The sequence below is a fragment of the Coccinella septempunctata genome, chromosome 1 (genome assembly GCF_907165205.1).
Source record: "Coccinella septempunctata chromosome 1, icCocSept1.1, whole genome shotgun sequence".
Classification (NCBI taxonomy): domain Eukaryota; kingdom Metazoa; phylum Arthropoda; class Insecta; order Coleoptera; family Coccinellidae; genus Coccinella; species Coccinella septempunctata.
This window is the reverse complement of record NC_058189.1, coordinates 56,420,351-56,437,287: the sequence shown is the minus strand read 5'-3', so window position 1 is coordinate 56,437,287 and position 16,937 is coordinate 56,420,351. Positions and strand designations below refer to the sequence as shown.

At 34.5% G+C, this 16,937-nt stretch overlaps 2 protein-coding genes across 5 annotated transcripts; one reads left to right on the top strand and one right to left on the bottom strand.

The window, feature by feature from the left end:
- Window positions 1-10,779: 10,779 nt before the first annotated feature.
- LOC123314034 (prefoldin subunit 6) lies at window positions 10,780-11,545 on the top strand. Its single transcript, XM_044899149.1, has 2 exons — window positions 10,780-10,958; window positions 11,012-11,545. The coding sequence occupies exons 1-2, from the start codon at window positions 10,895-10,897 to the stop codon at window positions 11,326-11,328; spliced, it is 381 nt and encodes a 126-aa protein (XP_044755084.1). The 5' UTR covers window positions 10,780-10,894; the 3' UTR covers window positions 11,329-11,545.
- Window positions 11,546-11,797: 252 nt separating this feature from the next.
- LOC123308606 (valine--tRNA ligase) lies at window positions 11,798-16,931 on the bottom strand. 4 transcript variants are annotated; one of them, XM_044891343.1, is made up of 15 exons: window positions 16,659-16,931; window positions 16,432-16,605; window positions 16,200-16,327; window positions 15,834-15,998; window positions 15,574-15,775; window positions 15,329-15,519; window positions 14,944-15,166; window positions 14,548-14,892; window positions 14,079-14,102; window positions 13,500-13,798; window positions 13,144-13,440; window positions 12,815-13,055; window positions 12,399-12,726; window positions 12,069-12,349; window positions 11,798-11,993 (listed from the first exon to the last, which is right to left on the bottom strand). In XM_044891343.1, the coding sequence occupies exons 1-15, from the start codon at window positions 16,818-16,820 to the stop codon at window positions 11,889-11,891; spliced, it is 3,165 nt and encodes a 1,054-aa protein (XP_044747278.1). In that variant the 5' UTR covers window positions 16,821-16,931; the 3' UTR covers window positions 11,798-11,888. The 4 variants fall into 4 exon arrangements, with proteins under 4 accessions (XP_044747278.1, XP_044747285.1, XP_044747295.1 ...); XM_044891350.1 differs by having other exon boundaries at window positions 16,662-16,931; XM_044891360.1 differs by lacking the exon at window positions 14,079-14,102 and having other exon boundaries at window positions 16,659-16,930.
- Between the last annotated feature and the right edge of the window lie 6 nt (window positions 16,932-16,937).

The window sequence follows — 16,937 nt, the reverse complement described above, 5'->3', positions numbered from 1 at the left end:
TTATTTTATAAGACATTCAAGTATTCATTAGATAGCGTACAACTTAGTTTTAACAGTTGGATTCTTTGTTCTATTTTTGATATTTTTATGGTACGTAATGGTCATAATGAGAAAACTCAAAACAGTAGTGAACGTATTATAGGCACCGACTCATCAAAGCCTTTTTTTCAAGAAATTGTGTTAAACAGGACGAATATTTTAGCAGAAGGTTCTTCAGCTCAAAAGAAATACTTTTTTCCAATACCATTTTTTCCGATTCAGCTCTGATAAGAAAGATATAGCCATTCTAAGTTTTCATAATGATCTATCTATATGCATTCCCTGCATTCCCTTCAGAATAACGAGCTAAATCTATGACAGTACACATCTGTGGATCTTTCAAACAGAGTTGCATTCAGCCATTCGAAAACGAAATAAAAATAACATTTTTTAATGGTTTTCATCAGCCTGTATCTTTTAAACTAAGCTGATTCGGAAAAAATGGTAGGGGAAAAACGTGTTTCCTCTTTTGACCTCAAGAATGTACTGTTGAAATATTTGAACAAAATTTTGAATTTTCTTATTGTTACAAAAAAGATGTCTAAAATATCTCAGTTAGAAACTAGAAAACTGAAATTGAGTGGAAATTGTTAGCGAGAAGATCATACAAAAATTTTTTTTTGTTGTGTTGTTTTCCCCAATGATTTCAGCATGGTATTAGCGTACTAAATAAATGTAAGTTCGAAGATGATTCCACCCTATACGACTCATGCTATGTGATTGTGATAAAATAATTCTTTTTCAAAACCATTTCTTACAGCAAAAATTGCAGGAGACCTTAATTGGTTCAAAATGAAACAAACTAACAAAAACTAACTTCTCAAAGGTATAATATAAATGCAACTATAGAAGGGAACTCCACAAATTTTTTTTGATTGCCTTATCTCCTTATCGCCCAATTTCAGTCAGTTTTCTGGTATCTTTAAATCTCTTAAATTTATGATTGCTTTTCAGGTGCCATATTCAGGGAGCTGTATCTGAGCAGGGGCTACTCAAATAAAGAAGAAAATAATTGTATGAAAGACCCACACAATTAATCACGGCCTGAAGTGTTTCGCAACTATTCATTTACACCCTGTACATTTTTTTTATGTCACCAAAAGCCAATTATGTAATTATAGGTTCCTCACCGCAAGCAACTCCAAAGGATCGAGATCGGAATCGTCCAAATCACTATCGGAATCCGAGTGGATCGGTATTCCAGATACGAACATCACATGTAAAACCCCGATAAGTCAGAAAAAATCAAAGATCTCCACTCGACTCAGAGAGACACCTCTCACAACTGAAAGTTGCCGAAAATTAAAACACGCGACGCTCGCGTTCCACGTATCAAGCCCGAGAATTATTTCCATTCTGGTCGTGGTGGAAATGATTTTTTTCTTGGGTAAATAGCTCGCGAGGTTTCTGCTTGGCACCATCTAACGAACAAGATCTATTAAAGCATGTGTGAAGTTTATGTGCCCTGAAATTAGCCCAGATCCTGATTAGCGGTTTTGACGTTAACAAATTGGCCATGTTAAGATGTCTAAAAACATGGTGTATGCACTGATTAGATTTTGTTTTTCCCGCTTCGAAAATAAGAGATAAGTTTCGTTTTTCCCACTATAGGTAGCGCCGTTTAGGAATTGACAGTTGTCAAATGATATTTGAAAATAATTTGAATGCATTCCTACGACTTGCGAATGTGCTGTATTTATAAGCGATTATTGGTGTATGAAAATGTATTACTTTCGAGAAAGGTCGTACAATATTCATTTATTGAACATGTCGTTCAGTTTTCTGTATGGACAATCAAGAACTACAGCTAAGAATTCGGTGTTGTTGGACTATCACCCTTTGTTGTTGGAAATTGAGGCAGAGCCAAATCAGATGAACATTCGGGACGGATAGAGCTAACAGTTTTATGGCAACTTCAGCAATATTTAAGCAATAAAGGAACTGTATTGAAAATACGTAATGTGAATTGTGAGCATAGAAACAGAAATATGTTAATCTGTTCGAGTCTGTTCTTCAAATATTCTTCACAAGTATAGTGAAAATTGCGTTTCAGTCAACTGAATATATTGAATATTTCGCCAATCAACTGTGTTTTATTGAAATCATATTGAATTGCCTTCCTCACGAATACAATTTGTCAAACAAAAATTATCTTGAAGAAAAATAGGAGTACTCGAATCCTTCTATAGTGTTGAAATATCTGCAGATTCATTTTTACAACGAAAATACAAGTGTAAATCACAAATATTCGTTAACAGCTGATTCTTTGATGGATCAGGAACACAGAGATGACTGTAATCTGTGAACGATATAAACGCAGAACAAAATAAAGCGAGAGAGTATCATTAGATTTTCTTTCATAGAACAAGGATAGAACATGGTGGCGCCGCCACGAAACGAATCTCTTATTTTCGATTTGGTCTAATGTCATTCCATTCAAAAATTGACGAGTGCATACACCATATTTTTAGACATCTTAGGCCATGTCTATTCAATGACGTGATTTGCTAATAAGCTTGAAAGGAAAAGCGCCAAGGGACGATGAAAATCTACTATGGTAATAGTGTCATTTCGTTAGGCGTAGTCTGTAATGTTAACCAGGGCTTCCCTACCTTCAGCTCAGTTTTAGAATATCTCATTATTTTCAAAAGTAGGTAGAGGGACTTTTCAATTCAAAAGCTTAGAATAGAATAGGAAGCATCTTTATTTCTAATCACTACAAATACCAAAAAGAAGATAGTGTCGGAAAAATTTGAAAAAAAAGAAAAAATTTACAATTTACTATAAAATTCTCCTAAATCATGAGGCTCCATTTTCAGTAGTATTTCATCGTGTATTGCTTTCTCAAGCTTTTTCATCTGTTGCTCTAAAGTAATTTGGTAGTCAATTGACAGCTTCAGGCAAGAATGGTGATAACCCTTTTCAGTTATTGTGAGGTGATGTTACTGATGTTTAGGGTATATACAGGGTGTTTTCAAAGGTGAGGCTTTTTTATAGAAGGTAGAACTCATCCAAATAAGTCTCAGATGGGTGAGATACAATTCCTAGAAGTTTTTCATTGAATTTCAAGTACGGGACTGTGGAAGGTAACACCGGCATCACAAAAACGAAACAAAACATAGACATATGGCTGGACAATGAATGGTTCAGTACCAAGTTCATCGGATTAGATGCATCAGGTCACTTTTGAGAGAATCATAATTGTTGTATCGTGCAATTCAGGGTGAAAAAAATAATGTAGAAAATCGAGTCAGTTTCTTGAAAGTGCTTATGTTAGTTATGCTGAAAAAATGCTATTATGTTTCTCCATTTCATCCCATTTTTCCACGATTGTTGGAATGTTCGAACAAGAAGACTGTGATGCCCACTGTGAAAAAATTCGTGAATAATTTAGACGAATTTTATTGGTGAGATTTTGAAGTATTATTTTATTTTTTTCACTTGCGTCCTAAGTTTCTTCTGTCAGTTGTTATCGAAATAAGCCATTTCATAAAATCGTGTGAGTTACTAAAAAATAATGAGAACAATTCGGCAATCCTAAGTTTCCATTTTCTTAACCACGTAAATATGGAACGAGCCAATATCCTAAACGAAATCACATGGTCGAATCAGTAGATCACTTTTTTCCCACTGCTTTGCGATAATTCAGCTAACAAAGGATCTATTTCAGTAATCATTTTCAATTTTCTTTTCAACTTTGTCATTTTGAAAGTTTTGTATATATTTTTGGTGAAACGCTTTATTTTGAGCAGTTCTATCTTCTGTTGAAAAAAAGGCTCATCTTCAAATACACCGTGTATAGAGCTTGCTTAAAGAACGCGAAAACAATTATTCTTCAAGAAATATGAATGAGAAATACAGGGTGACGCGGACAAAGTGTTATATGACACTAGTAACCAACCGCTTTTGTACTTTGTACAGAAGAAAAAATACATAGCGCTTGGATACCAGTCATTGATAAGACGAATATAAAACCGATGCTTCGCCTTGCCACGTCAGGTGATAAGTACAGCTCCCCGAGATCACGTGACATCAGTTCGGAGCAATTATTGGGATACAAATTAGATATTCAGAAATTAAGATTACCTGTGAAATTCGAGAAATTCGATACTTTGACCGAATTCAACTCTTTTTAAAAGATCCACAGATGTGTAGTGTCACAGATTTACCTAGTTATTCTGAAGGTAATTTTGTTTTTCCAGCAGTGGCACAGCTCATTATAAAAACTTAAAATGGCTATATCTTTTTATCAGGGCCGAATCACAAAATGGTGTAGGAAAAAATTGTTTCTTTTGACCTCAAGAATCAACTATTGAAATATTTGTACGAGTCAAAGACTCACCCTGCATATATATGTCAATTTATTATTTACAACTTCAACGCAAAATCAGTATAAAAGTGAATTTTTTGCTGTAGATTATTTCCAAAAAGATGCATTGCCCTGGATATAGACAACCACTAGATGGGAAGGCATATTCCTATTGCCTGGTCAGCAATTCTGCTCGATATTTATTCAGATTGAGTGTAACATGAAGTACATGATTTTATTGAAGTGATAGATGTTTCAGCTGATAAATGAAGTTTTAATTCCTATCAAATGGAGATTTCTTAGGAGTGGACATTTTTGTGGTCAATGGTTTCATATAATTCTATCAAAAATGGGAATTTCACTAAAATTGTAATTGTGCCTTGAGTATTTAGAAGTAATATATCGATATGTATATTTTTTCGAAGAGATATTTTTTTGTATAACGTGAGATCAAAAAAGGATCCGCATGTAATATAAAGAAGTTATTTTTTTTCTACCCTCAGTACAAGAGATAAAAAAAAGTTGAATGTAATGTCGTATTCCTGTAGAATGTTTTTATCGTTTTCAGATATTTTCGAAAATAAAGAAGTTATGGCAAACTTTCGAAATCGACATAATATCGAAATTTGGTTATATCTTCAAGACAAATGAGGATATCGTAAAATAGACTTTTCACGAAAATTGAGCCCATGACTCCTCTCAACGTTTTCACCTATCTAGCAATTCGGGATACACTGTACCTACTTTAAGATAGCATTGATTAAGTAGTTTATGGTAATGTTGAAAATGTTATGTTGCAAAACAGGAAAGGTCATTTTGAAAATATCAACAATTTTGTGTTTAGTCCAATATAAAAGATTCTTCATATCATCAAATTTATAGTCCATTGATGGGTGAGGTGTTTACTGAGAGAACTCTATTACAGTTTTTATAATTGGGAAAAAGTTGATTAAAATATCATTCAATCAATGCTAAAATCATAGAGGTTTAATTCTTATTTATGTCGGGGTTCTTTGTCTTATATTATAGGTAGTCTCCTATTTTGTGGGTTCCGCACTACTGAATTATAGTGTATTGTATTTTTCAACTTGAAAGAAAGGACTCACCATTACGGTACCCTCGCTTAGAGATCTGCTGGGCATGGCCAACCTTCTTATACCCTCCAGAAGGATCAGCCTACTTGATAATTTCTTCTTTCTATTATCGCGCTGTTCCCCCATTATTTTCTTTTACTTGATTTCGGTAAATTGGCACTCGACAAGGTATCAAATTTGCAGATTTTTATCGAATATCATTTCGGGGGTGTGTTATTACCTCGGTAACCGATAGAGTTTAATCGATTCGGGAATGCGTATAGGATTTATTGGGAAGCGGAATAAGAATCGAATTAAGATTGACAGAATTGAAAAATAATATTTTGATTCCTCATTGAACGGCATCGAAACAGTTTATTGGAGTTGCGGGAATTCAAGTATCATTTACGATGAAAACAGTTCATAACTAAACCGGAGAAGAGTACTTATTTTTCATTAATACTTCCAGTAATAAATATTTGGAATCGAGCATGGAGAAAAATTGTAACCTCCACAAAATTTTCACAGTGAAATATTCATATGACTTACTTGGATCTAAATGACCAGAACTTAACTAAAAGTCATGGCTTTACTGTGAACCATTTTGCGACATCCATATTTCTTTAATTCGTTCATATTTTATATTTGTCACTGGTAAATTATGACTACATTCGACTTATGAAGTTGAAATTTTGGAGCAATATGATATACTAGCTGACCCGGCATACCTAGTTTTGCCATTTAAATTATTTCTAGGGTAGATAATAATAACTAACTCATCGTGATTGCTCGATTGGTCGTAAGAAAAAGGAATGCCTTTTTTTTCTGTTCTGTACAATTTTTTTTGGGAATATTTTGTTATATAAACCTTGCCCTAACAATAATAAACACAACAAAAAAAGAATTGTCCAATTTGGTGCGATCGTTTGAACAATAAAGCATTTTGAAGTAAACCATAGATCCTCTTTTATTAATATAGATTAGTGGTATTTGACGTAGACCGTCCACTAGAACTTCTTCTGGCCGAACTAGAAAAAACATACTGCTGAAAATTTATACCAGGGAGTTTTGGAGAGCAATTTTTTACATACCGTATCTCAGACGTCTCATATATGAGACGTCTGAGATACGGTATGTAAAAAAACCTCTTGTATGTTCGCAGGTGGTTGTATTAACCTAAGCTCGTTAAGTAATTTTGTAAAGAAATTTCACTCTTCTTGTGATAAATCTCAAGATTTCATCCATCTCGGCACAACCGTTAGGTCTTGACGAATTTTTAACTGAACCCATCTCAGCTTTCAAGTCTTTTATCTCTTAATAAAAGTAGCCGTAGATGGAAATGTGATACATATTCTGAAAGAGCAACTTTTCTAGTTATAAATCTCAAGATTTCATCCATCATGGCACTACCGTTCGGTCTTGACGAGTTTTTAACCGAACCCATGTTTTTCAGGATTTTTCGAAGGTCACCTTTCGAGTCCTTTATCTCTCAATAAAAGTAACCGTAGATGGAAATGTGATATATATTCTCAAAGAGCAACTCCTCTAGTTATAAATCTCAAGATTTCATCCATCACGGCACTACCGTTCGGTCTTGACGAATTTTTAATTGAACCCATGTTTTTCAGGATTTTTCGAAGGTCACCTTTCGAGTCGTTTATCTCTCAATAAAAGTAACCGTAGATGGAAATGTGATACATATTCTCAAAGAGCAACTCCTCTAGTTATAAATCTCAAGATTTCATCCATCACGGCACTACCGTTCGGTCTTGACGAATTTTTAATTGAACCCATGTTTTTCAGGATTTTTCGAAGGTCAGATTTCGAGTCGTTTATCTCTCAATAAAAGTAACAGTTGATGGAAATGTGATACATATTCTGAAAGAGCAACTCTTTTAGTAATAAATCTGAGAATTTCATCCATCTCGGCGCAACCGTTCGATCTTGAGGAAGTTTTAATTGAACTCATGTTTTTCAGGATTTTTCGAAGGTCACCCTTCGAGTCGTTTATCTCTCAATAAAAGTAAACGTAGAGAAAATGTGATACATATTCTCAAATAGCAACTCTTCTTGTTATAAATCTGAAAATTTTATCCTTTTCGACGCAACCGTTCGGTCTTGACGAATTTTTAACTGAACTCATGTTTTTCAGGATTTTTCGAAGGTCAGATTTCGAGTCGTTTATCTCTCAATAAAAGTAACAGATGATGGAAATGTGATACATATTCTGAAAGAGCAACTCTTTTAGTAATAAATCTGAGAATTTCATCCATCTCGTCGCAACCGTTCGGTCTTAACGAATTTTTAAGTGAACCCATCTTTTTCAGGATTTTCCGAAGGTCAGATTTCGAGTCGTTTATATCTCAATAAAAGTAACCCTAAATAGAAATGTGATACATATTCTGAAAGAGTAACTCTTGTAATAAATCTGAGAATTTCATCCATCTCGGCACAATCCTCCGATCTTGAGGAAGTTTTTACTGATCCCATCTTTTTGGGATCAACTCAAAATTATCGTAGATCTAAATGTTGTGAAGGAGCAACTTTCAAGATTTCATCCATCACGGTGCAACCGTTCGGTTTTGAGGAAGTTTTGACTGACTTTCGAGACACGCATCTTCCAGAAAAATTGTCTTAGAGCTTGATGTGATACACATTGTAGAAGTGCAATTCGTCTAAGAATGAATCTCGGTGCAACCGTTCGTTCTTGACGAATATTTAACCGACTCCATCTTTCTGGGAATTTTTCCAAAAACAATTTTCGACACACGTATCTCCTAGAAAAATAATCGTAGATTATTATATGACATCTAAAAAAGCATCCCTTTTAGTGATCAATTTCGAAATTTCATCGGAGATCGGTGCAACCGTTCGGTCTTTACGATTTTTAAGAAAAAATATGGGGCTGGAATATGCAAAAAAACACACGGTTTATATTAAAAAAAAAATTAAAGTAACTACTATATCACTGATATGCCGGGCTGAAAAAATCTCTACGCCACCGAATTCTAGATAAAAAAGTTTCTATAGAATGTTACATTCGTTTTTCGATATCACTGTAATCTTACGTAATAGAAGCACTAAATCAAAGATCCGAAAAAAGAGTTTTTACTTATATCTTGAAAACATAGAGGGAAACGGTTTTGGCCATTACCATCTCTTCCATCTTGCCTAGTTCTTACGGTAACAGAGCTTCCATTCAATAATTTCAATCCTATCGAATTTTGCCCACCTTGTACATATTTTCAAATTGAGCTGGTTTTGAGCGATTGTATGCGTGTTTGATTTAAAATTGATAGCTAGAACAATCTTTTATTCCTTCATATTTACTTAATTCCCCCCCTAAACAGTTGGTGGTCCACGGAGAGACAGAAATTCAGTCTAATGGTTCCTCCACAGATTACAGAAAGTGTAATTTGTAGGTTCCTCACTACTAAAAGCTCACGAACAAGAGCCACGTGGTTCTTGTCCCGATCTAGCTGAAGTTGCTTCCATGTACAAAATGAAATTCCAAATCCAAATTTCAAGAGCCATTTTCTCACTTATTACAACTTCTTGTTTGACGCAGAGGGTCTGCAGGACCATAAATGGGCAGTCAAGAGATGGTTAATTTGGAGAAAAGTAACGAACCCTTGCTTAAATTTTCAATGTTTTCATAGGATTTCTAAATCGAGTTGTGAATTTTCCTGGCAGTCAACATGAATTACGAGCCATTTCCTTCCGAAGAAATGTTGTGCGGTCCTATCGTACGGAAAATTACAATAATTATAATAATAAATATGCAAACAAGGGGTAAAACATTCGCGACAAACCGACATTAAGATAAACTTACCCTATTCAACTCCTCGTCGTCAGCCATACTCTGTAACTTTCAACGGGCACAGATCAGACTAGGTAGTCACTATCAATTTCCGTGAGTTTTTCTTTGATTTTCCGAGCACATATCGGATGAACAGGAAGCCGCGTTATGGGAAGCATTTCAATATAGAATGACATTCTGCATTGGATAACTTATGGAGAACAGAACGGGGCATGTCGTCCGAGCGTAGTTTGCCTCAATTTTCCAATAGATAATGTGGCTTATGATGAGGCAACACGCAATATGTCCCTAGTCCTTCTTATGGAATCCTTTTTCGTGCTCGGTTATAGTTTATCAGAGTTTGAATTTCATCGTCGGTTTAATGGCTCAAGAAATTAAGGTTTAATGATTGGCTGACATGTCTACCCAGTATGGCTTGCGTTATGCATATAATTAGGCAGATTTATGACCGACTGCCAGAAATTCGAAAAGGCTTGTTATGTTTATTATTTCAGCGAAATCAATGAGCTGGGGTGGTGGAACGAAAAGTTTCGCAACAAATTTCAATCATCGGGCAATCAATCATTTTAATCCTCTGTCTATGTTATAGAAATCTGAAATATTCGGAATAGGGAAAAAGAATCATTATTTCAAGTAGTTCTTCAGCTCAAGTAAAAACAATTGAATTTTTTTCAAATTATTATATACTGCATGTCCATGTCTTGAATTTGGAAAATTAGAAGTGTTTTAAAATCGAATATAGTATATCGATCGAAGCCCAAAAGAGTAGTATGAATTGTATACTCAAATTCACATTCAAGACCATGATGAGAAATTGCGAAGTAACCCTTTCGTACCATTTCGTGATTCACCCTCTGAATGAAAATTACTTTCCGCATTGTCAAGAGACTTCGCGTGCAGTAAGCAGTTGCATTCTCACAGAAGACGAATGCAATTAACCGAGCACGATTGGAGTCGAAATTTCATTATAATCCGTTCATCCTTCTCGGAAGTGTCCAAGAACTCGAAAAAATAATAATTTGCTATCAAGGGAGCTATACAATTATAATTATAATTACTCGTACAATTTTTTTAGGGATAAATTCATGAAATCATCATCGGCCCACATGATGAAGGTCTTTTAGAGTTCAATACTTGAGGATAAATCGAACATAAATAAGTATTGGCAAAAACTACAAAAAAAAAACATTCAAAGAATTCGAATTACCGAAGAAATATAGGTTCTAATAATTATCTGTCCACGAATTTTTAGGTAAAAAGTATTTTTATTTTCCAAAAGAAATTCTGTTTCATTTGAGTCAAAATTTTTTTCATTATTTTTAAAACGATTGTAGTGGCATCTGCTCTGCGTTGTTTGAAGCTTTACTTTTGCTACGAATAAACCACAGAACACTAATATGTGAATGGCACAAAAAGGATTTCAAAATGGATGCTGGGTACATGTCCAAAGGGCGAGCCCAAAGTTTCCCCCTAGGAAGAGGGGAAACAAAGAAGATTCAAGCTTCATATATTTTCTGTGGTTCCAACCACTGAAAAAACTATAACCTCAATTTATTGAATTTTGCAGAACACCTGGTCAACAAGTAATATAAAACAATAGGAATTAAATATCAAATACACAACCTTTTTCAATATTATAATTAAATCTGCAAAATGCTAGAAGAAATTCAAAGAAAATTTCAATCCGAATTGGACAACTTCAAGATTGCCCAAAAAGGTAACTTTATGAAGAGTTTCATTCAGATCCATTATTCTGAATTATTTTTGCAGAAATACAGAGGGTCGCACTAACCCGACAACAACTAGAGGGGCAATTGACTGAAAATGAAATAGTTAGAGATGAATTAAATATTTTGACTAGTGATGCCAAAGTTTTCAAGTCTGTTGGACCTGTCCTACTCAAAACCGATCTAACAGAAGCTAAACAAAATGTATCGAAAAGAATTGACTATATATCGAAGGAATTGAAGCGAGTTGATGAACTTATTACATCTTTCGAGAAGAAGCAGGATACCCACAGAGAAGCTCTGAATAAGTTGCAACATCAGCTTCAACAGGCCCACGTTAAAGCTGCAATGCAAGCTTGAAATTATTATCAGTATTTCTACTGGATGTTTCAACTAAGCCAGAAATCTAAAAAAATGTTCACTAACTTACCTGATTCACATCATTCAATTAAATAATTCAAGCTGGTTAGATTATTTATTTTTAGTATGATTTGCTGCAAATGATTTGTGTATTCTTAACTTTTCCATTTTTCATGGAAAGGTGAATAACTTTATAATAATAAAAAATAAACAGATATTTATGACTTATTCTGAATCCTTATTATCTATTTATGGAAAAATATTCACTATTTCCATTTCTGTATTTTTTTCATATAAATGAAGATTTAGGTTTGATAGTTCCTGCTTAACTGAGATATAAGAGTTTTTTATTCACTGTTTTGAACTCTTTGAATAATCAAAACAGCATGAGAAGATAACAGCAAGAGTGAAAGAAATTTGAATTGGTATATATTTAACTCTTGTTTGAATGAAAAATAAAACTGCAGAGTATTTTGATAAGAATTGGCATTTATTGAAAATCATATCTAAAATAAATCAATAAATTAAAAAATTTAAGCTTATTTGAATCTAGTCCACATTTATTCCATCAATCTCAAGTTTCCAAGTGCCACTTCTAGTCTCTCCAGTTCAATTTTAGTTTGAGAAAGCTTTTCAGAGTTTGCTTCTTGGACTTCCACAGGTACCTAAGAAATTTTAATAATTAAGTCATGAATGGATGCAACAAACTTAAATTCTGCGAAAAAGTGTCAGAATTTTACCTTTGCAGAGTAGTCTGCAGCACTCATAGCTTTTGCCAAAGAAGTTTGAGTTCCTTGTAAAATTTGCATCTTCTTTTCAATTTTCGCTATTTCCTTAGTAGGCTCAATGAGCCCTTTCAGCAACAAATGCACTTCACACTTGTCGGAAACAGTTATAATAGTGCAACCAACAGGTACCTCCTCATTAGTTGCTATTTTCGAACAGTAGGACAAAGTACACAGGGGAAAATTGTATTTCGTTACAATATTCGAAATTGTAGGATCCGAGCATTTTACATAAGCTGTAACAACAAAGAACTAGAAAATGCAAAAACCATCTTGAATTACTACCTTCGGTTTTCGTTTTATTGGGCAAGTTGTAATCACTTCTAGCCGACCTGATAGCTTTGGCTACTTTTTGAATGAAATCAACATCTTCTTCAATAGCTACTTGTCTCCATCCCAATTCTTCCGCTTCAGGATAAGAAGCAATGCAAATGCTGGGAATTTTTTCCGCAGATGCAGAAGATCTGGGTAACCTTTGATAGAGTTCTTCGGTAATAAAAGGCATAAAAGGTGAAAGCAAACGGAGAGCTACTTCTAATGCTCGGTAAAGTGTGACACGGGCCGTTTTTTTGGCAGTTTCATCTCCTCCAGTGAACACCGGTTTCAGGTATTCCTTAGGAATTGAAAAAAATTGTACTTTAATAAATGCTCTCAACTGAAAAAATTCACAAAGTTGTTCAATAAATTATTTTTCTACTCACCAAATAAACATCACAAATTTCATACAGCCACACATTGTAGCAGGAATTGGTAACCAGGGAAAAGTCATAAATTTCAAAACCTTTGTTTGCATCATGTGCAGCCGCTGAGAGTCGACTCAAAATCCACAGATCCATAAGACTTTCATTGCCTATTAATGAATTGTTTTCAGGAGCTTCGAAATCATTTCCTAGGTAGGTCAAAGCGAAACGAGTTGCGTTCCAAATTTTGTTACAGAAAAACCTACAAAACATCAATCAGTGGAAAACAAATACCTTCATTGAATTCGACCATTTAATAAAGACTGAATAATAAATATCTCAATCAATACCTGTATCCTTGCACTCTGAGAATATCCAAGTTTATATCACGTCCTCTGCACATAGCACAAAGGGCAAATCTCAATGCGTCTGTGCCACATTCAGGAATACCCTCAGGAAAATCTTGTTTCTGACCAGCTTTGGCCTTTTCTACCTCCTTGGAGTCCAAATTGCCATCAGCAAGTTGATTGTGCAGACCTTCAAGAGTGATGCCATGGATCACATCCATTGGATCAATCACGTTTCCAAGGGACTTGCTCATTTTTCGACCGTGCGCATCTCTTATGATTGGATGAAGATACACTTCCCTGAAAATTTAAATTATGCATAAGGGACGAAAGAATTTTCGTTTAAATTGAAGTCTTACTTGAAAGGTAACTTGCCCAGTAATTTCTGTCCGAAGAAAACCATTCTTGCCACCCAGAAAAATAAGATATCATGTCCAGTTTCCAATAAGGACGTGGGGTAAAACACATTAAGATCCTCAGTTTGATCAGGCCATCCAAATATTGAAAATGGAAATAGAGCAGATGAGAACCAAGTATCCAATACATCTTCATCTTGGGTCAGTGTTATGTTGTCCACTGTTGTTGAGAATTTTGTTTGAGCTTTTTCCAAAGCTTCCTGTTCTGTTCTACCAGATACCCAGATCTCCGTTTCACCTACCTAAAAATTCACCGTTTTCCAATATTGAATATCCAAAGGAATTTATGGAATTGAAAAATTTCATTTGGGAGATAAGCTCTATCATACGTTTAACAAGTAAGGTAGTCAAAATCAACAAATCTTTTTTTAGTGAGGTTTTGAAATAGTACCATCAGTTTCTTGAAAAACTTGAGAAATTTTGTGAATTTAGACTCAAGCTATTCAGCCCAAACTACTCTGAATGGAAGTGTGTGTGGAAAAGTTTGTAGGAGTGCATATATGACTTCTATTAGTTACTCACCGCTCTGAAATCATCCAGATTCAACTACAAAATGAATGACAATAAATGCAAAATTCAAGATTCAATGGTAAAAATAATTTTAAAATTTTTTTTATAATGGGTAGAAAGTAACTCACCCAGTTTATATCTCTAGTACTTACTATTTTATAGAAAAATGCTCAGATAAATTTTTATTTCAAATTATGGGACTTCTACTCAGTGCATGAGGAACTTCTCAATTTCTACATGGAAAATTGTGTAATTTGAAGAAAAAATTGACCTGATCGAGTGAGTACCTTTCTACGAAATAGTGAATACTGAAGATATGAATTTTATGTGTTACTTGTTACTCACTCTGTATATTATGTTTCTCTTATTCACCCAACATTTCGTGAATTAACTAATGCGACAAATCACTCAACAAATTTGTTCATAATTTTGTTATTGCGTGAATATTTTTCAATTTTACGATTAAGTCTATGTCACTTACGTTTTCTGGCTTTGTCTTGAAAGTAACTTTGTAGGCTGGTATTCTATGTCCCCACCACAGCTGTCTGGAAATACACCAATCCCGAATTCCCTCCATCCAATGGTGCCAAGTTTTTATATGCATTTCAGGAATTATCTTTAATTCCCCAGAGTTAACAGCTTCAACAGCCTTTCTGGCCATTTCTTCACATTTGACATACCATTGTGGCTTCAACATTGGCTCTACAATGTCTTTGCTTCTACTGCAAATGGGTACTACCATAGGATTGTTTTTGGTTTCTACGTAGAGACCTTTCTCTTTCAATGCCTCCAAAATAGCTTTTCTAGCATCGAAACGTTTCATGCCCTTCAATTACATAGATTGAAATATTTTTTAAATTGATATTCAACCACTTACAGTGAATTTTCCATAATCACCGCATATATCGCCCTGATCATTGAAGATTGTTATAAAAGGTAAATTATGCCTTTTTCCAACCTCGTAATCGTTAGGATCATGAGCGGGAGTAATTTTAACAGCTCCAGTACCAAAATCTTTTTCCACATAAGAGTCGACAACAATTGGAATTTTTCGATCACAGAATGGATGAACTACAAATTTTCCATGAAGATGCTTGTATCTGAATCGAAAACCATGAGTTACAAGGATAAAATGTGAAACAAACCACTCCTTATTTTAGATTGTACAAAATTAAGTGACCGGAAAGTCACTGGGTGCACCCTAGCTGACTAGAGAGCCCTTTTAGTTTCTCCATATGTTGAAATATAATTTTAAGATCTACCTTTCATCTTCTGGGTGAACAGCAACAGCAGTATCTCCCAGCATGGTTTCGATACGAGTTGTTGCCACAACCAATTTTTCATCAGAACCTTCCACTGGATAAGCAAATGATATTATAACTCCAAATTCAATTTTATTGGCATAACCAGGCACAGAAAGGAATGTTCTACCAGGAATTTCAACTTTATCTACCTACAAGAAACATGATAAATGAAACACTGATGGAAGTGTAAACAGAAAAATTACCTCAATATCTGAAATTGCAGATTTCAAAGTGCAAGACCAATTTACAAGGCGATTAGCTCTGTAGATGATATTCTCATCATGCAATCTAACAAAAGCCTCTACAACAGCTTTGCATAACTTAGGATCCATTGTGAAAGCTGCTCTATCCCAATCATATGAGGAGCCCATTTTTTTCAACTGGTGATAAATTCTATCACCTTTCCTGAAAATTATAACAAGAATGTAAAAACGTCAAATCAATGAAGTGTAACATCACTTACTCTTGCTTCCATTTCCAAATTTTCTTCATAAAATCTTCTCTTCCAACATCATGCCTGGTTTTTTTCTCCTCTCTCCACAATTTTTTTTCTACTACAACCTGTGTAGCGATACCAGCATGATCACAACCGGGGTTCCACAATGTCATTTGTCCTTTCATTCTATGCCTGAAACATTTGGAATGATCTATTAGTGTAATTTTCTTCTGAGCCATCAAAGATACACAATAATATAAAATCAAACTGATGAGCTAAGGAATGGGAATGTTGCATGATTGGTTAAACTTTAAGTGTGACTCTGTTTCTTTTAAGAATCAATCTGATTTCATACTTAGTGTATTCATCAGTAATATTAGCACACAAACATACCATCTGACAATACAATCTTGAATTGAATTAGTTAAAGCATGACCCAAATGTAAGGTCCCAGTTACATTAGGTGGAGGAATAATTATAATGAATTTTCCTTTAGGAGATGGGTCACTAATAGACTTTTTCTGCAATCAAAAATGATTTAATTAGAAACTCGAATCAAGAGCGATAATTCCTACAACACAGCAAGAAAACATTACCAACTCAATTGAAAAATATATTCTCTTACTCCATATTCTGGTTTGAAAAATCCGCTCTTCTCCCACCAAGAGTACCACGCTGCTTCAACATATTTTGGGCTGTAAGCATCCGGTAATGGGTCTGAAACATTCTTCTTTGTACCCTCAGGAGTATTCGCTGTATATACAGCAGTTTCTTTAAATTCCTTTTTCTTTTCTTTTTTCTGAAAATGAAATCCACTCTAGCATATTTTCATAAACTTTCGGCATTTTATACTACCTCACTTTCTTTTTTTGGGGCAACAGTTTGCTTCTTTTCCAGTTTCTGTTTCAATTTATCGAGTTTTGCTTGTTTCTTAGCCTCTTTCTCCAGCTGTTTTTCGGTTTTTATTGGGGCAACATTCCCATTTTCTTTGATAACTTCGACTTTTTCGCTCATTTTGAAAAAATCTGGTAATAGACTGCCACAAGTTTTCTCAATAAGACAATGGTGGAACTGGTGGAAGTTCCGTTTAAATTTTTTGAGACGTCACAAAAATCACAAGTTGCATCACAA

Coding starts and splice junctions, on each gene's coding strand:
- LOC123314034 (XM_044899149.1), top strand. CDS start 10,895: ATGCTAGAAGAAATTCAAAGAAAATTTCAATCCGAATTGGACAACTTC. Junction 10,959..11,011: donor CTTCAAGATTGCCCAAAAAG/GTAACTTTATGA, acceptor TTATTTTTGCAG/AAATACAGAGGGTCGCACTA.
- LOC123308606 (XM_044891343.1), bottom strand. CDS start 16,820: ATGAGCGAAAAAGTCGAAGTTATCAAAGAAAATGGGAATGTTGCCCCA. Junction 15,520..15,573: donor CTGCAATTTCAGATATTGAG/GTAATTTTTCTG, acceptor TGTTTCTTGTAG/GTAGATAAAGTTGAAATTCC. Junction 15,167..15,328: donor GTTCACCCAGAAGATGAAAG/GTAGATCTTAAA, acceptor TTTTCGATTCAG/ATACAAGCATCTTCATGGAA.